We start from the raw sequence: 14,509 nt of genomic DNA, 5'->3' as shown, positions 1-14,509 counted from the left end.
TACATGTTTACGGTGACCACCCTGAAGTTGTTCTTTGCCAGGCTGGTCACCGCATAATGGCACAGGGGTCCTTTTCTTTCCGCTTCCTTTGCCATCTTCAATACATCATCATGTTTCTCTTGCTTGTGAAACGTCACATCAAAACCCTTTTCATTTGGGTTGCCTTGAAGGCAGAGTACTTCCTTCACCTCTATCCTGAGGCATCCCATCAATATGGTCCTTCCAAAAGTTTCCCTGCCCCAAGGTTCCATCTCCTTTTCAGTCCATGAAAATCTTACGGTATTTGCTATACCAATCCCCGGAACCGACCAGGTTTGCTTGTTTGTATTCATTTTTCTTCTTCAAAAAAAAACTCTCTTCAGAAAGAAGCTTCAACCTGAAATAAAAACATCTTTAATCAAAAAGGTGGAGCAACTAAAGGTGTTGACTCTCCACATCTATCAAGACAACTGGAGCACTGGGCCAGACACTCTTAAATAGAACCTGGACCAACTCAGGTGAAACACCTTCCCACTAACGAGATGGACAAGCCAGCACAGGTGTAACACATACTGACTAAAGAGGTGACGCCAATCAGTGCGTCCCACGTGCTAACGAGCTATTTGTGCCTCAAAACGTAAACGGAAAAACCAAAGCCTGGAACACCTTCCCCCTTAAGACAACAAATAAATCCTATATTTTTGTTGGACAAGTTTGCTCACCACATACAGAAAAAACAACTTCCATTTCACATTATAATCAACTACAATGCTTCACCAATATAAACATGGTGTCTACTGGCTGTCAACAATTAAAAACAAGAAAAAACACTTCTAAATAACATAATAAAAGAATATATTTTCTCCTTTTTCTTTCTATAGAATCCTACAACTCACTAGCTTCTAGAACTAGCTCCTTAATATCTGTAGTAACTTTACCCCTCACTGCGGATCTTCTTTCTCTTTTCAGGGTTCACTCGATAGGCATGTTATAGGATCGGGGGCCCAGTCCCCAATGTCATGCTCTAGTACATTTGGGTTGGCACATCTGAGAATTATCCCTGATATTCTAAAAGCAGTGCAACAATGTCAATATAATTGTACCCAAAATAGTCAGTTGGTTGCATAATTAACTATGATTACTAACTGTTACAAGAAATGTAAATATATCAAAACCAAATGTACTACCCCTTTGTTAATATGTATTGGCAATAATTCACTTAATGGTGAGGCATGGAATAATAAAATATGTATCTTTTGTCAGGCTGAATGTTTGAAATATGAGGTGATTTGAGACATGCTTCTTCAGTAGTGGAATAAAGACAATTAGCATTTGAATGTTGTAAAGAAATACTGGAGTGATGTCAGATTGTTAATAAAATTGATTACAGACTAATTTATCATGCTGCAAGTACGTTGAAATTAAGTCGTTTTCAAGTCATTCAAAAAAAACACAGAAAATACATATTTTTAACTTTCAACTAAAACCGAACGCATTTTGGACTTCGGCCATAGTCTTCTTTTCAATGTCTTTTCAATTGCATTTTGCTAGGTGGGATATTTCATTGATTTCATGAAACAATTGCTTCATGTATGTATTTTCTGATGTTTGATCAGAAGTCTTTTATCTGAGAATTTCTTGTCACATTTATGACAGCTACAAAGTTTCCCCCCTGTGTGTGTTCTCTGGTGTATAGTCAGATACCCAGATGTACTAAAACTCTTCCCACATTGACCACAGCTATAAGGTTTCTCTCCTGTGTGTGTTCTCTGGTGCACTGTCAGATGGCCAGATTGAACAAAACTCTTCCCACATTGACCACAGCTGTAAGGTTTCTCTCCTGTGTGTGTTCTCTGGTGCACTGTCAGATCACTAGATTGACTAAAACTCTTCCCACATTGACTACAGCTAAAAGGTCTCTCTCCTGTGTGTGTTCGGTGGTGTACAATTAGATGGCTAGATGTACCAAACCTCTTCCCACATTGATGACAGCTAAAAGGTTTCTCTCCTGTGTGTGTTCTCTGGTGTACAATTAGATGGCTAGATGTCGTACAACTCTTCCCACATTGATAACATATATAAGGTTTCTCTCCTGTGTGTATTCTCTGGTGCACAATCAGGCTTTCTGGTTGAGTAAAACTCTTCCCACATTGACTACAGCTATAAGGTTTCTTTCCTGTGTGTATTCTCTGGTGCACCATCAAGGAGTTTGACACAGTAAATTTCTTCCCACATTGATCACAGCTAAAAGGTTTCTCTCCTGTGTGTGTTCTCTGGTGTACAATTAGATGGCTAGATGTAGTACAACTTTTCCCACATTGATAACAGCTATAGGATTTATCTCCTGTGTGTGTTTTCTGGTGTGATTTCAGGCTGCTTGAATCAGTAAATCTCTTCCCACATTGATCACAGCCAAAAGATTTCTCTCCAGTGTGAATTCTTTGATGTATTTTAAGGTCTCCTGAAGAGTTGAATCTCTTCCCACAGTCAGAGCAGCAATAACATTTCTTCCCGGTGGGTCTCTGTTGGTGTTTCTTGAGGTGTTCTGATTTGGAGAGACTCTGATCTGCCTTGTCAGCTTCATGATGTTGTTGAGACTCCCCAGAGGACCCGAGATAATCAAGTCTCTCTCCTGTGTGAACAACAAAGTCAAACAGATGGTTAGAAGCCCACAACAACAAAAAATCCACTGTTTATTTGAGGTAAAAGGTGATGCCCAGAGTATACCCATGAAGTTGTACAACAATTGACGTCTGTTAAATTATTTGACAATTAAGACAGTCAAGTCAGCAACAAGTCATTTTGTCTTGTTTTCACATTAGTGGTAACTAGAATTAAGTTAGTAAAGTTGTTGACATCCTAAGCAGTGCGCCAGATGACTTTTGGTCTCCAATATTGGCCACTTTCTGTTTGCTAAAATTGCGGCACGAGGGCGATGCGCACACAATTTGATTGCAGAAACGCCTCCCTGTTATTGAGCAAAATTGGTGAGCGGAGATTTTAGTTTTCACAATGTCTCAGGAGTGCTACTCAAGGAAACTCACATTAAGATCTGTGCCTATTCACTAATTCACCACTGTGTGGGAAAACTCAGGGGAGTTCTCATAGGCTGACAGCAAAAAATAGCCTCCATTTGCAGGTTGCTAATGAGTGCATTTCACATTACTGTTGGATTATAATTGTGAGGCTCGTTTGAATGTCCTGCTGAATATAATGTTTATGTTATTGTTGCAAATCAACTGGGGTAGGGGGCAGTATTGGGTAGCTTGGATGAAAAACGTGCCCAAATTAAGCTGCCTGCTACTCAGCCGTAAAAGCTAGAATATGCATATAATTAGTACATTTGGATAGAAAACTCTCTGAAGTTTCTAAAACTGTTTGAATGATGTCTGAGTATAACAGAACTCATATGGCAGGCAAAAACCTGAGAAAAAAATCCAACCAGGAAGTGGGAAATCTGAGGTTTGAAGTTTTTCAACTCAGCCCCTATTGAAGATACCATGGGATATTAGTTATGTTTCACTTCCCAAGGCTTCCACTAGATATCAACAGGATTTAGAAACAGTTTTGAGGATTCTACGGTAAAGGAGGGGCTCATAAGGGCTCTTTGAGTGAGTGGTCTGGCAGAGTGCCACAGCCTCGGTTTGGCGCGCTCACGTGAAAGGTAGCTACGTTCCACTTCATTTGTACAGACTGTAAACTCAGATTTTTTTTATATAAATATTAACTTTATCAAACAAAACATACATGTATTGTGTAACATGAAGTCCTATGAGTGTCATCTGATGAAGATCATCAGAGGTTAGTGATTAATTTTATCTCTATTTCTGCTTTTTGTGATTCCTCTCTTTGGCTGGAAAAATGGCTGTGTTTTTCTGTGGCTTGGTGGAGACCTAACAATCGTTTGTGGTGCTTTCGCTGGTAAATCCTTTTTGAAATCAGACACTGTGGCTGGATTAATAAGAATTGTATCTTTAAAATGGTGTAAAATACTAGTATGCTTGAGGAATTGTAATTATGAGATTTTTGTTGTTTTGAATTTGGTGCCCTGCACTTTCACTGGCTGTTGCGGGGGTGGGGGGGGGGGGGAGGGGGTTCGCTAGGGGAACGGGGTTCCCAGTCCTTGACAGGTTTTAATACTTAAAAAAAACACATAAAATGCTATTTGGCTAGCTTTGCCATCAGCCTGACAATGAGTGTTTGTCTACTAAGTGTTAGCCAAATTGGACCCATAACTTCACCTAACAACAACACAGACCTACTGTAGGAGCCATAACTTCACCTAATATTAACATAGACCTACTGTAGGACCCATAATGTCACCTAACAACAACATAGACCTACTGTAGGAGCCATAATTTCACCTAAAAATAACATAGAGCTAATATAGGACCCATAACTTCACCTAACATAGACCTACTGTAGGACCCCATAACTTCACCTAACATAGACCTACTGTAGGACCCCATAACTTCACCTAACAACAACATAGACCTACTGTATAACCCATGACTTCACCTCACAATAACAAAGACCTACTGTAGGACCCACAACTTCACCTAACAACATAAACCTATTGTAGGACCCATAACTTCACCTAATAATAACATAGACCTACTGTAGGACCCATAACTTCAACTAACAACAACATAGACCTACTGTAGGACCCATAACTTAACCTAACAACAACATAGACCTACAGTAGGACCCATGACTTCACCTCACATTAACAAAGACCTACTGTAGGACCCACAACTTCACCTAACAACATAAACCTACTGTAGGACCCCCTAACTTCACCTAACAACATAAACCTATTGTAGGACCAATAACTTCACCTAACAATAACATAGACCTACTGTAGGGCCCATAACTTCACCTAACAATAACATAGACCAACTGTAGAACCCATAACTTCACCTAACAATAACATATACCTACTGTAGGACTCATCATTTCAACTAAGAATAACATAGACCTACTGTAGGACCCATAATGTCACCTAACAACAACATAGACCTACTGTAGGAGCCATAATTTCACCTAACAATAACATAGAGCTAATATAGGACCCATAACTTCACCTAACATAGACCTACTGTAGGACCCCATAACTTCACCTAACAACAACATAGACCTACTGTATAACCCATGACTTCACCTCACAATAACAAAGACCTACTGTAGGACCCACAACTTCACCTAACAACATAAACCTATTGTAGGACCCATAACTTCACCTAATAATAACATAGACCTACTGTAGGACCCATAACTTCAACTAACAACAACATAGACCTACTGTAGGACCCATAACTTAACCTAACAACAACATAGACCTACTGTAGGACCCATGACTTCACCTCACATTAACAAAGACCTACTGTAGGACCCACAACTTCACCTAACAACATAAACCTACTGTAGGACCCCCTAACTTCACCTAACAACATAAACCTATTGTAGGACCCATAACTTCACCTAACAATAACACAGACCTACTGTAGGGCCCATAACTTCACCTAACAATAACATAGACCAACTGTAGAACCCATAACTTCACCTAACAATAACATAGACCAACTGTAGAACCCATAACTTCACCTAACAATAACATATACCTACTGTAGGACTCATCATTTCAACTAAGAATAACATAGATCGACTGTAGGACTCATAGCTTCAACTAACAACATAGACCTACTGTAGGACTCATCATTTCAACTAAGAACAACATAGATCGACTGTAGGACTCATAGCTTCAACTAACAACATAGACCTACTGTAGGACCCATAACTTCACCTAACATAGACCTACTGTAGGACCCCATAACTTCAACTAGCAATAACATAGACCTACTGTAGGAGCCATAACATCATCTAACAAAAACATATACTTACTGTAGGACCCATAACTTTCCCTAACAAACACATATACCTACTGTAGGACTCAAAACTTAAACTAAGAACAACATAGACCTACTGTAGGACCCATAACAATAACATAGACCTACTGTAGGACCCATGACTTCACTTCACAATAACAAAGACCTACTGTAGGACCCATGAATTCACCTCACAATAACAAAGACCTACTGTAGAACCCACAACTTCATCAAACAACATAAACCTACTGTAGGACCCCATAAGTTCAAATAACAACATGAACCTACTGTAGAACCCATAACTTCACCTTACAATAACATAGATCGACTATAGGACTCATATCTAAAATTATTTGCCAAAATTGTTGCCACCCCTATTACTAGCCTGTTCAACCTCTCTTTCGTGTCGTCTGAGATTCCCAAAGATTAGAAAGCAGCTGCGGTCATCCCCCTCTTCAAAGGGGGGGAAACTCTTGACCCAAACTGCTACAGACCTATATCTATCCTACCATGCCTTTCTAAGGTCTTCGAAAGCCAAGTCAACAAACAGATTACCGACCATTTCGAATCTCACCATACCTTCTCTGCTATGCAATCTGGTTTCAGAGCTGGTCATGGGTGCACCTCAGCCACGCTCAAGGTCCTAAACGATATCTTAACCGCCATCGATAAGAAACATTACAGCCTTGGTTTCTCAAATGATTGCCTCGCCTGGTTCACCAACTACTTCTCTGATAGAGTTCAGTGTGTCAAATCGGAGGGTCTGCTGTCCGGACCTTTGGCAGTCTCTATGGGGGTGCCACAGGGTTCAATTCTTAGACCAACTCTCTTCTCTGTATACATCAATGAGGTCGCTCTTGCTGCTGGTGAGTCTCTGATCCACCTCTACGCAGACGACACCATTCTGTATACTTCTGGCCCTTCTTTGGACACTGTGTTAACAACCCTCCAGGCAAGCTTCAATGCCATACAACTGTCCTTCCGTGGCCTCCAATTGCTCTTAAATACAAGTAAAACTAAATGCATGCTCTTCAACCGATCGCTACCTGCACCTACCCGCCTGTCCAACATCACTACTCTGGACAGCTCTGACTTAGAATACGTGGACAACTACAAATACTTAGGTGTCTGGTTAGACTGTAAACTCTCCTTCCAGACCCATATCAAACATCTCCAATCCAAAGTTAAATCTAGAATTGGCTTCCTATTTCGCAACAAAGCATCCTTCACTCATGCTGCCAAACATACCCTTGTAAAACTGACCATCCTACCAATCCTCGACTTTGGCGATGTCATTTACAAAATAGCCTCCAATACCCTACTCAACAAATTGGATGCAGTCTATCACAGTGCAATCCATTTTGTCACCAAAGCCCCATATGCTACCCACCATTGCGACCTGTACGCTCTCGTTGGCTGGCCCTCGCTTCATACTCGTCGCCAAACCCACTGGCTCCATGTCATCTACAAGACCCTGCTAGGTAAAGTCCCCCCTTATCTCAGCTCGCTGGTCACCATAGCATCTCCCACCTGTAGCACACGCTCCAGTAGGTATATCTCTCTAGTCACCCCCAAAACCAATTCTTTCTTTGGCCGCCTCTCCTTCCAGTTCTCTGCTGCCAATGACTGGAACGAACTACAAAAATCTCTGAAACTGGAAACACTTATCTCCCTCACTAGCTTTAAGCACCAACTGTCAGAGGAGCTCACAGATTACTGCACCTGTACATAGCCCACCTATAATTTAGCCCAAACAACTACCTCTTTCCCTACTGTATTTAATTAATTTATTTATTTTGCTCCTTTGCACCCCATTATTTTTATTTCTACTTTGCACATTCTTCCATTGCAAATCTACCATTCCAGTGTTTTACTTGCTATATTGTATTTACTTTGCCACCATGGCCTTTTTTTGCCTTTAGCTCCCTTATCTCACCTCATTTGCTCACATCGTATATAGACTTGTTTATACTGTATTATTGACTGTATGTTTGTTTTACTCCATGTGTAACTCTGTGTCGTTGTATGTGTCGAACTGCTTTGCTTTATCTTGGCCAGGTCGCAATTGTAAATGAGAACTTGTTCTCAACTTGCCTACCTGGTTAAATAAAGGTGAAATAAATAAATAAATAGCTTCAACTAACAACAACATATACCTACTGTAGGAGCCATAACTTCACCTAACAACAGACATTACTGTAGGACCCATAACTTCACCTAACAACATAGACCTACTGTAGGACCCATAACTTCACCTAACAATAACATAGACCTACTGTAGAACCCACCCACCAACTAGAACCTGCCCACCAACTATAAACATCAATTTGTTAGGCATGTTGGAACCAACGTGGAGCACGGCATAACCGTATTTACCAGAGTAATGAATGAAGAACAACTTTGGTTGTTGTTGCATATCGTGATGTTTGTCATGCGACTGGCATTCAGAAAATGATTTCCTGGATCAGCTGATGATAGTTGAACATGTGACAACTAAATAGCTACAGTATTAAGAATGTCTAATTATTGAAGAACGACGTTAATGATGGTATCCATGTGGGTGTTGTCAATAAAGTTAAGGTGACTCTCGGTTTGAACCATTGGATTTAGCAAACTCTGAAATGTAGGATTTCTGTGCCCATGAAGGTTGCAAGTTCAAACCCCCGAGCTGACAAGGTACAAATCTGTCGTTCTGCCCCTGAACAGGCAGTTAACCCACTGTCATTGAAAATAAGAATTTGTTCTTAACTGACTTGCCTAGTTAAATAAAGGTTACCAAACCAAGTCTATTGGGAGCCATTTTGTATCTGCAGTTGAAACATAACAAAGCTGTCATTCCACCACTGTTTTGGTAAAAAGATGATGATGGGGTTGGAGAAATGTAACTACTCTCAAATTCATAGACAGACCTATGGATGCAAGGACTGACTTATCCATGATATCAATATTATAGATTTAACCATGTTGAGGCTATACAGTGTTGATTTACATTGTTTCTAAACATTGGAGTAAAAAAAAGCTTATTTGGGGTTCTGATGGGGTACAACAGGTGAACTAAGCTCATGAGGCATGTGTTATATTCTTCAAGAATCAATGGCTAGAAATAAATAATTTAAAAGTCCAAATATGGATGTAACAATTGCAGATTTCCGCTTTAACACCACACATCAGTTCAACAACTGCAGAGTTTGTGCCTCTGTATTTAAGACTGTACTTACTAGTATTAACCAGGCCCCGGTTTCCAAAAACCATCTTATGGTTAAATTCATCGTTAGAACCACTGGCCTTAAGATGCCTTTGGGAAACCGGGCCCAGATATCCAGTTTCCTCCTCCTCCTTTATGGATGTGAAGGTCATCTCCCCATCCTCCTCTTTCACTCCATAAACTGCATCCTCCTCTTTCTCGGCCGCCTCTTCTTTTACTGTAACATCCTCTTCCTCCTCTTTCACTCTGAACGCATCTTCCTCTTCTTTCACTGAAACATCTTTCTCTTCTTCTTCTTCTTTCACTGTAACAGTCTCATCCTCTACTTGTTTTTGTTTTGTAACATCCTCCTCTTCCACGAGAGTTTCTTTCTCTGTCCAGCAGGCCTCGTCTTCTTTAGCAGGATGAGAGTAGCTTAGTAAGCTCATGGTCGGGGATGTTAGCTAGTTAGCATTAGCAACTAGACTAGTGCTAATTTAACCAGCCAGCTAGCTACTTACAACGTAAATATTACATTAAATGGGGTAGCTAGTTGTTTCCACATAAGTATGTTTAAATCATAGTGGCAAATAAACCACGAAATTGTCTAAAGAACTTGAATGTTCCGAATTTGTTGGCTAGCGAGCTACCAAGGTGGCTGCAGTTGTTGAAGAAGCGTTCCGTCCACTAAATAATACGTCACACTACAAACATCGCCTGAAAGACACTGCCTGGAGGGAGTTAACGCAGTTGAGGAGGGAAAACTTTCTTTCTTCTCATTGAATTATAATATTATAAAGCAGTTTCGGGAAACGTTATTTTCTCTAAATTAAATATGAATATTATATCAACACGTACAAAGAGCAACAAGTGTTGTTTGATTAGTTCAGATTTTTTTATGAGAATTTAAAACAAACTTAACCTCTACTCCACATCTGTATTTCTGATTCAGTCAAATAACAAGATATCAAAATAAGTACCTAGTTATTGATACCCTTGATAAAGGTTAGCTAAAATGACTGTATAATATAAATAAGCTTTACCCTCTACCAGGATATTTTAGTCCAAAACCTGTTTACCTCTCTGCTAGGAGGCGGAAACTTGGCCATCAGTGGATCTTCCAGCAAGACACATCAACATCCACAAAGAAATTGTTATTTGAAAACATGGGTGGCAATAATCCAGACCCCTAGCTTTTGAGAATTACATGTTAAGCTATATATCTTTCTCTGAGCAATTGTATTAGTATAAAATAATATAATTTTTTATAATATTGGTTACCTCCCTGACCAATGCCCTTCTCCGCCGATTGCTCAGTTTGGCCGGGTGGCCAGCTCTGGGAAGAGTCTTGGTGGTTCCAAACTTCTTCCATTAAAGAATGATGGTGACCACTGTGTTCTTGGGGACCTTCAATGCTACAGAATTTTTTTGGTACCATTCCCCGATCTGTGCTTCGACACAATCCTATCTCATAAATCTATGGACAATTTCTTCGACCTCATTCCTTGGCGTTTGCTCTGACGTGCATTGTCAACTGTGGGACCTTACATAGACAGGTATAATCATAAGCAATATGATTTCATGTGGCACGAAACAAAAACACAAATTCTCTTTTAAAAATATAAGTCAGAATACAGCCTTTCTATTCTCTCATGTGGTTTCAAGTTCTGACGGAAAATGTCCTTCCATACAGAGAGAGAGCAGTGGTAGGACTTTTTCGGTGTGTGTCTTCTTATGCACCTTCAGGCTCCTTAACCAGGTAAAGGAAAATCAACACTGGGAGCATTGGAAAGGCTTTTCTCCTGTGTGTATCCTCTCATGAGCTTGTAGATCCCATAACTGAATACAACTCATTCCACAGTGGGAACAGTGATAAGGCTTTTCTCCAGTGTGTATTCTCTCACGTTTTTTCAGGTTAACTAAAATGGTAAAAGTATTTTCACAATGGGAACATTGGAAAAGCTTTTCTCCTGTGTGTATCCTCTCATGAGCTTTTAGGTACGCTAAATGAATAAAACTCTTTCCACACTGGGAACATTGGAAAGGCTTTTCTCCTGTGTGTATCCTCTCATGCTTTTTCAGGTTAGTTAACCCGGTGAAACTCTTTTCACACTGTCACGGCTGATTTCCTCCTCTTCGTCTCTCCCCCCCCCCCCCCCCCCCCAAAGGTGTGGACTCCCGGCCGCACACCTAAACCTATAGGGGAGGGTCTGGTGGATGTCTGTCCATGGTGGAGGCTCTGGTGCAGGACGTGGACCCACCACACCATAGTCTTTGTCCCCTTTAGTCTCTTAGTAGGAACGGCGACCCTCGCCGTCAACCTAGGCTTGGCTACCCTACTACATGGCCCCACTGGACTGAGGGGCAGCTCGGGACTCAGGGGCAACTCCGGACTGAGGGGCAGCTCGGGACTGAAGGGCAGCTCGGGACTGAGGGGCAGCTCCAGACTGAGGGGCAGCTCCGGACTGAGGGGCAGCTCCGGACTGAGGGGCAGCTCCGGACTGAGGGGCAGCTCCGGACTGAGGGGCAGCTCCGGACTGAGGGGCAGCTCCGGACTAAAGGGCAGCTCAGGACTGAAGGGCAGCTCCGGCCTGGCTGACGACTCTGGAAGATCCTGGCTGACTGGCGGCTCTGGCAGATCCTGGCTGACTGGCGGCTCTGGAAGATCCTGGCTGACTGACGACTCTGGCGGATCCTGGCTGACTGGCGGATCTGCCGGATCCTGGCTGACTAGCGGATCCTGGCTGACTGGCGGCTCTGGCGGATCCTGTCTGACTGGCGGCGCTGGCGGATCCTGTCTGACTGGCGGCGCTGGCGGCTCCTTGCAGACTGGTGGCTCTGGCGGCTCCTTGCAGACTGGCGGCTCCTTGCAGACTGGCGGCTCTGGCGGCTCTAGCAGCTCTGGACAGGCGGGAGACTCTAGCAGCTCTGGACAGGCGGAGACTCTAGCAGCTCTGGACAGGCGGGAGACTCTAGCAGCTCTGGACAGGCGGGAGACTCTAGCAGCTCTGGACAGGCGGGAGACTCTAGCAGCTCTGGACAGATAGGAGAATCTAGTTCAGACGAAGAGGAGGAAATCAGCCGTGACACCTTACTCCATTTGTACACACTGTATATAGGTATTTCTGTTGTGTTATTGTCTGTACTTTTCTTTATCCCATGTGTAACTCTGTTGTTTTTGTCACACTGCTTTGCTTTATCTTGGCCAGGTCGCAGGTGTAAATTAGAACTTGTTGTCAACTGGCCTACCTGGTTAAATTAAGGTGAAATAAAATCAAGCTTTATTTATTCAGCACATTTCAGACATGGATTTAAAACAATGGCTTCGCAGAAAAAACAACAAATAAAAAACAATGTAATAAACAAATATTTAGTACACAACAAACAGAAGACTAACAACTGAAAGACTAATGAGCACCCTAAGGAAATTCCATTGCTTAAAATATTAATCGGATGTAAAATCCAACCCAAAATAATAAGCTTGTTTTTTAGGAGGGGTTCTGAAAGACACTATGAGGGTGTCCACTGAAAATTGACTAGTAACAACAACTGGGACCTAAAGGACACCCACCATGAGACCCACTAAATCTGCCCAAGAAGAGGAAAACAAAAGAAAAACCCACACCAAACTTAAAGACAGGAAGTAAACCAGAAAGGTGGAGCAACTAAAGGTGTTGACTCTCCACATCTATCAAGACAACTGGAGCACTGGACCAGACACTCTTAAATAGAACCTGGACCAGCTCAGGTGAAACACCTTCCCACTAATGAGATTGACAAGCCAGCACAGGTGTAACACATACTGACTAACGAGGTGACACCAATAAGTGCATCCTACGTGCTAACGAGCTATACTTGCTAACGAGCTATACGTGCTAACGAGCTATACGTGCTAACGAGCTATACGTGCTAACGAGCTATACGTGCTAACGAGCTATACGTGCTAACGAGCTATACGTGCTAAAGTCCAACCTCAAAACATAAATGGAAAAACCAAAGCCTGTAAAACCTTCCCCTTTAAGACAACAAATATATCCTATATTTTTGATGGACGAGTTTGCTCACCACCAACAGAAAACAACTTCCATTTCACATTATAAACAACTACAATGCTTCACCTTCACGAATATAAACATGGCGTCTACTGGCTGTCAACAATTAAGAAGACGTATTTCTTTCAAATGTTTCTTTAGAGTGCGAAAACTCACTAGCTTTTTATTTAACTAGGCAAGTCAGTTAAGAACAAATTCTTATTGACAATGACTGCCTAGAATCAGTGGGTTAAGTGCCCTGTTCAGGGGCAGAACATATTTTTACCTTGTCAGCTCGGGGACTCGATCCAGGAACCTTTCGGTTACTAGTCCAACACTAACCACTCGGCTACTGAAAGTGCGTTGAAATTACATTGTTTTAAAGTAATTTAAAAAATTACCCGAAATACATATTTTCAACTACAACCGAACAAATATTGGATGTTGGCATAGTCTTCTTTTCAATTACATTTTGCTCGGTGGAATAGCCCCAATGTAAAAACACAGTTTTAACGTGTCCAAATCAATAACCAATATGCAGAAACAGTTTGGGAAATATTGAAAACCTAAACATAAAATTTGCTATGTTCACAAACATCTGCCACAATAATCATATTACTTGTATTTATTAAACAAGCACCGTATAAACTGCACAAGCACCAGAAACACTGTTGTTTTGACAAGTAGCAATAAATCACTGATATCGATTAGGGAGGAAATCAGGTTGTATGTGATGTTGAAACGAACACAACTAAAAAAATAAACGGAAATGGGAGATATCTTTCACCTCACTGTTTAGAGGACAACCTGCAGAAGACAGTCAGCTACATTTTGGAGTGATGCATTTAAATTAAGGGGTCGCTAAACAAAGGAAAGCAACACATTTGTGCGAGTGGAGGGAGATGAGGTTGCACGTCCTGTTAAAACTAACAGCTCAAAAAACAACACGGAATCTGGGAATAATGTGTACATCCCTGGTTAGAGGACAATTTGTAGAAAACAGATCGCTACATTTTGAAGTGTTGCATTTTGATTCAAGTTGGTCACCAATGTGGTAAGTGTAACACAACTCTTTTCTTGTTAGTCACTTTTTGTTAAATCACATAAATAGTACTCTTTCAATTCAGAGCCTGGATTTTTCCCGTGAGGCTAATATCCATATTTTAGGGGGTGATGGCTTAGGGGGTGATAGGGGGTGTTGGCTTAGGGGGTGATACCTGCTGGAGCTCGTGCTATGGGTGGGTGTTGCTATGGTGACCAGTGAGCTGAGTAAAGGCGGAGCTTTACCTAGCAGACTTATAGATGAGCTGGAGCCAATGGGTTTGGCTCCGAATATGTAGCGAGAGTCAGCCGACTAGAGCATACAGGTCGCAGTGGTGGGTGGTATATGGGGCTTTAGTGACAAAACAGATGGTGTGATAGACTGCATC

The 14,509-nt window shown here is 41.6% G+C and overlaps 1 protein-coding gene across 1 annotated transcript; it reads right to left on the bottom strand.

The window, feature by feature from the left end:
- Positions 1 to 845: 845 nt before the first annotated feature.
- LOC139406918 (oocyte zinc finger protein XlCOF22-like) lies at positions 846 to 9,731 on the bottom strand. The gene is made up of 2 exons (XM_071150079.1): positions 9,083 to 9,731; positions 846 to 2,611 (listed from the first exon to the last, which is right to left on the bottom strand). The coding sequence occupies exons 1-2, from the start codon at positions 9,495 to 9,497 to the stop codon at positions 1,566 to 1,568; spliced, it is 1,461 nt and encodes a 486-aa protein (XP_071006180.1). The 5' UTR covers positions 9,498 to 9,731; the 3' UTR covers positions 846 to 1,565.
- Positions 9,732 to 14,509: the final 4,778 nt, after the last annotated feature.

This window comes from Oncorhynchus clarkii, chromosome 4 (assembly GCF_045791955.1).
Source record: "Oncorhynchus clarkii lewisi isolate Uvic-CL-2024 chromosome 4, UVic_Ocla_1.0, whole genome shotgun sequence".
Taxonomy (NCBI): domain Eukaryota; kingdom Metazoa; phylum Chordata; class Actinopteri; order Salmoniformes; family Salmonidae; genus Oncorhynchus; species Oncorhynchus clarkii.
Note: the sequence above shows the minus strand (reverse complement) of the source record. Positions and strands in the feature narration are given on the sequence as shown.

Bases quoted from the DNA above. Each gene is read 5' to 3' on its own strand.
- LOC139406918 (XM_071150079.1), bottom strand. From the start codon at position 9,497: ATGAGCTTACTAAGCTACTCTCATCCTGCTAAAGAAGACGAGGCCTGC. The intron at 2,612-9,082 runs GTAAGTACAGTC...TTGTTCACACAG, and splicing joins CCGGGGCCTGGTTAATACTA to GAGAGAGACTTGATTATCTC.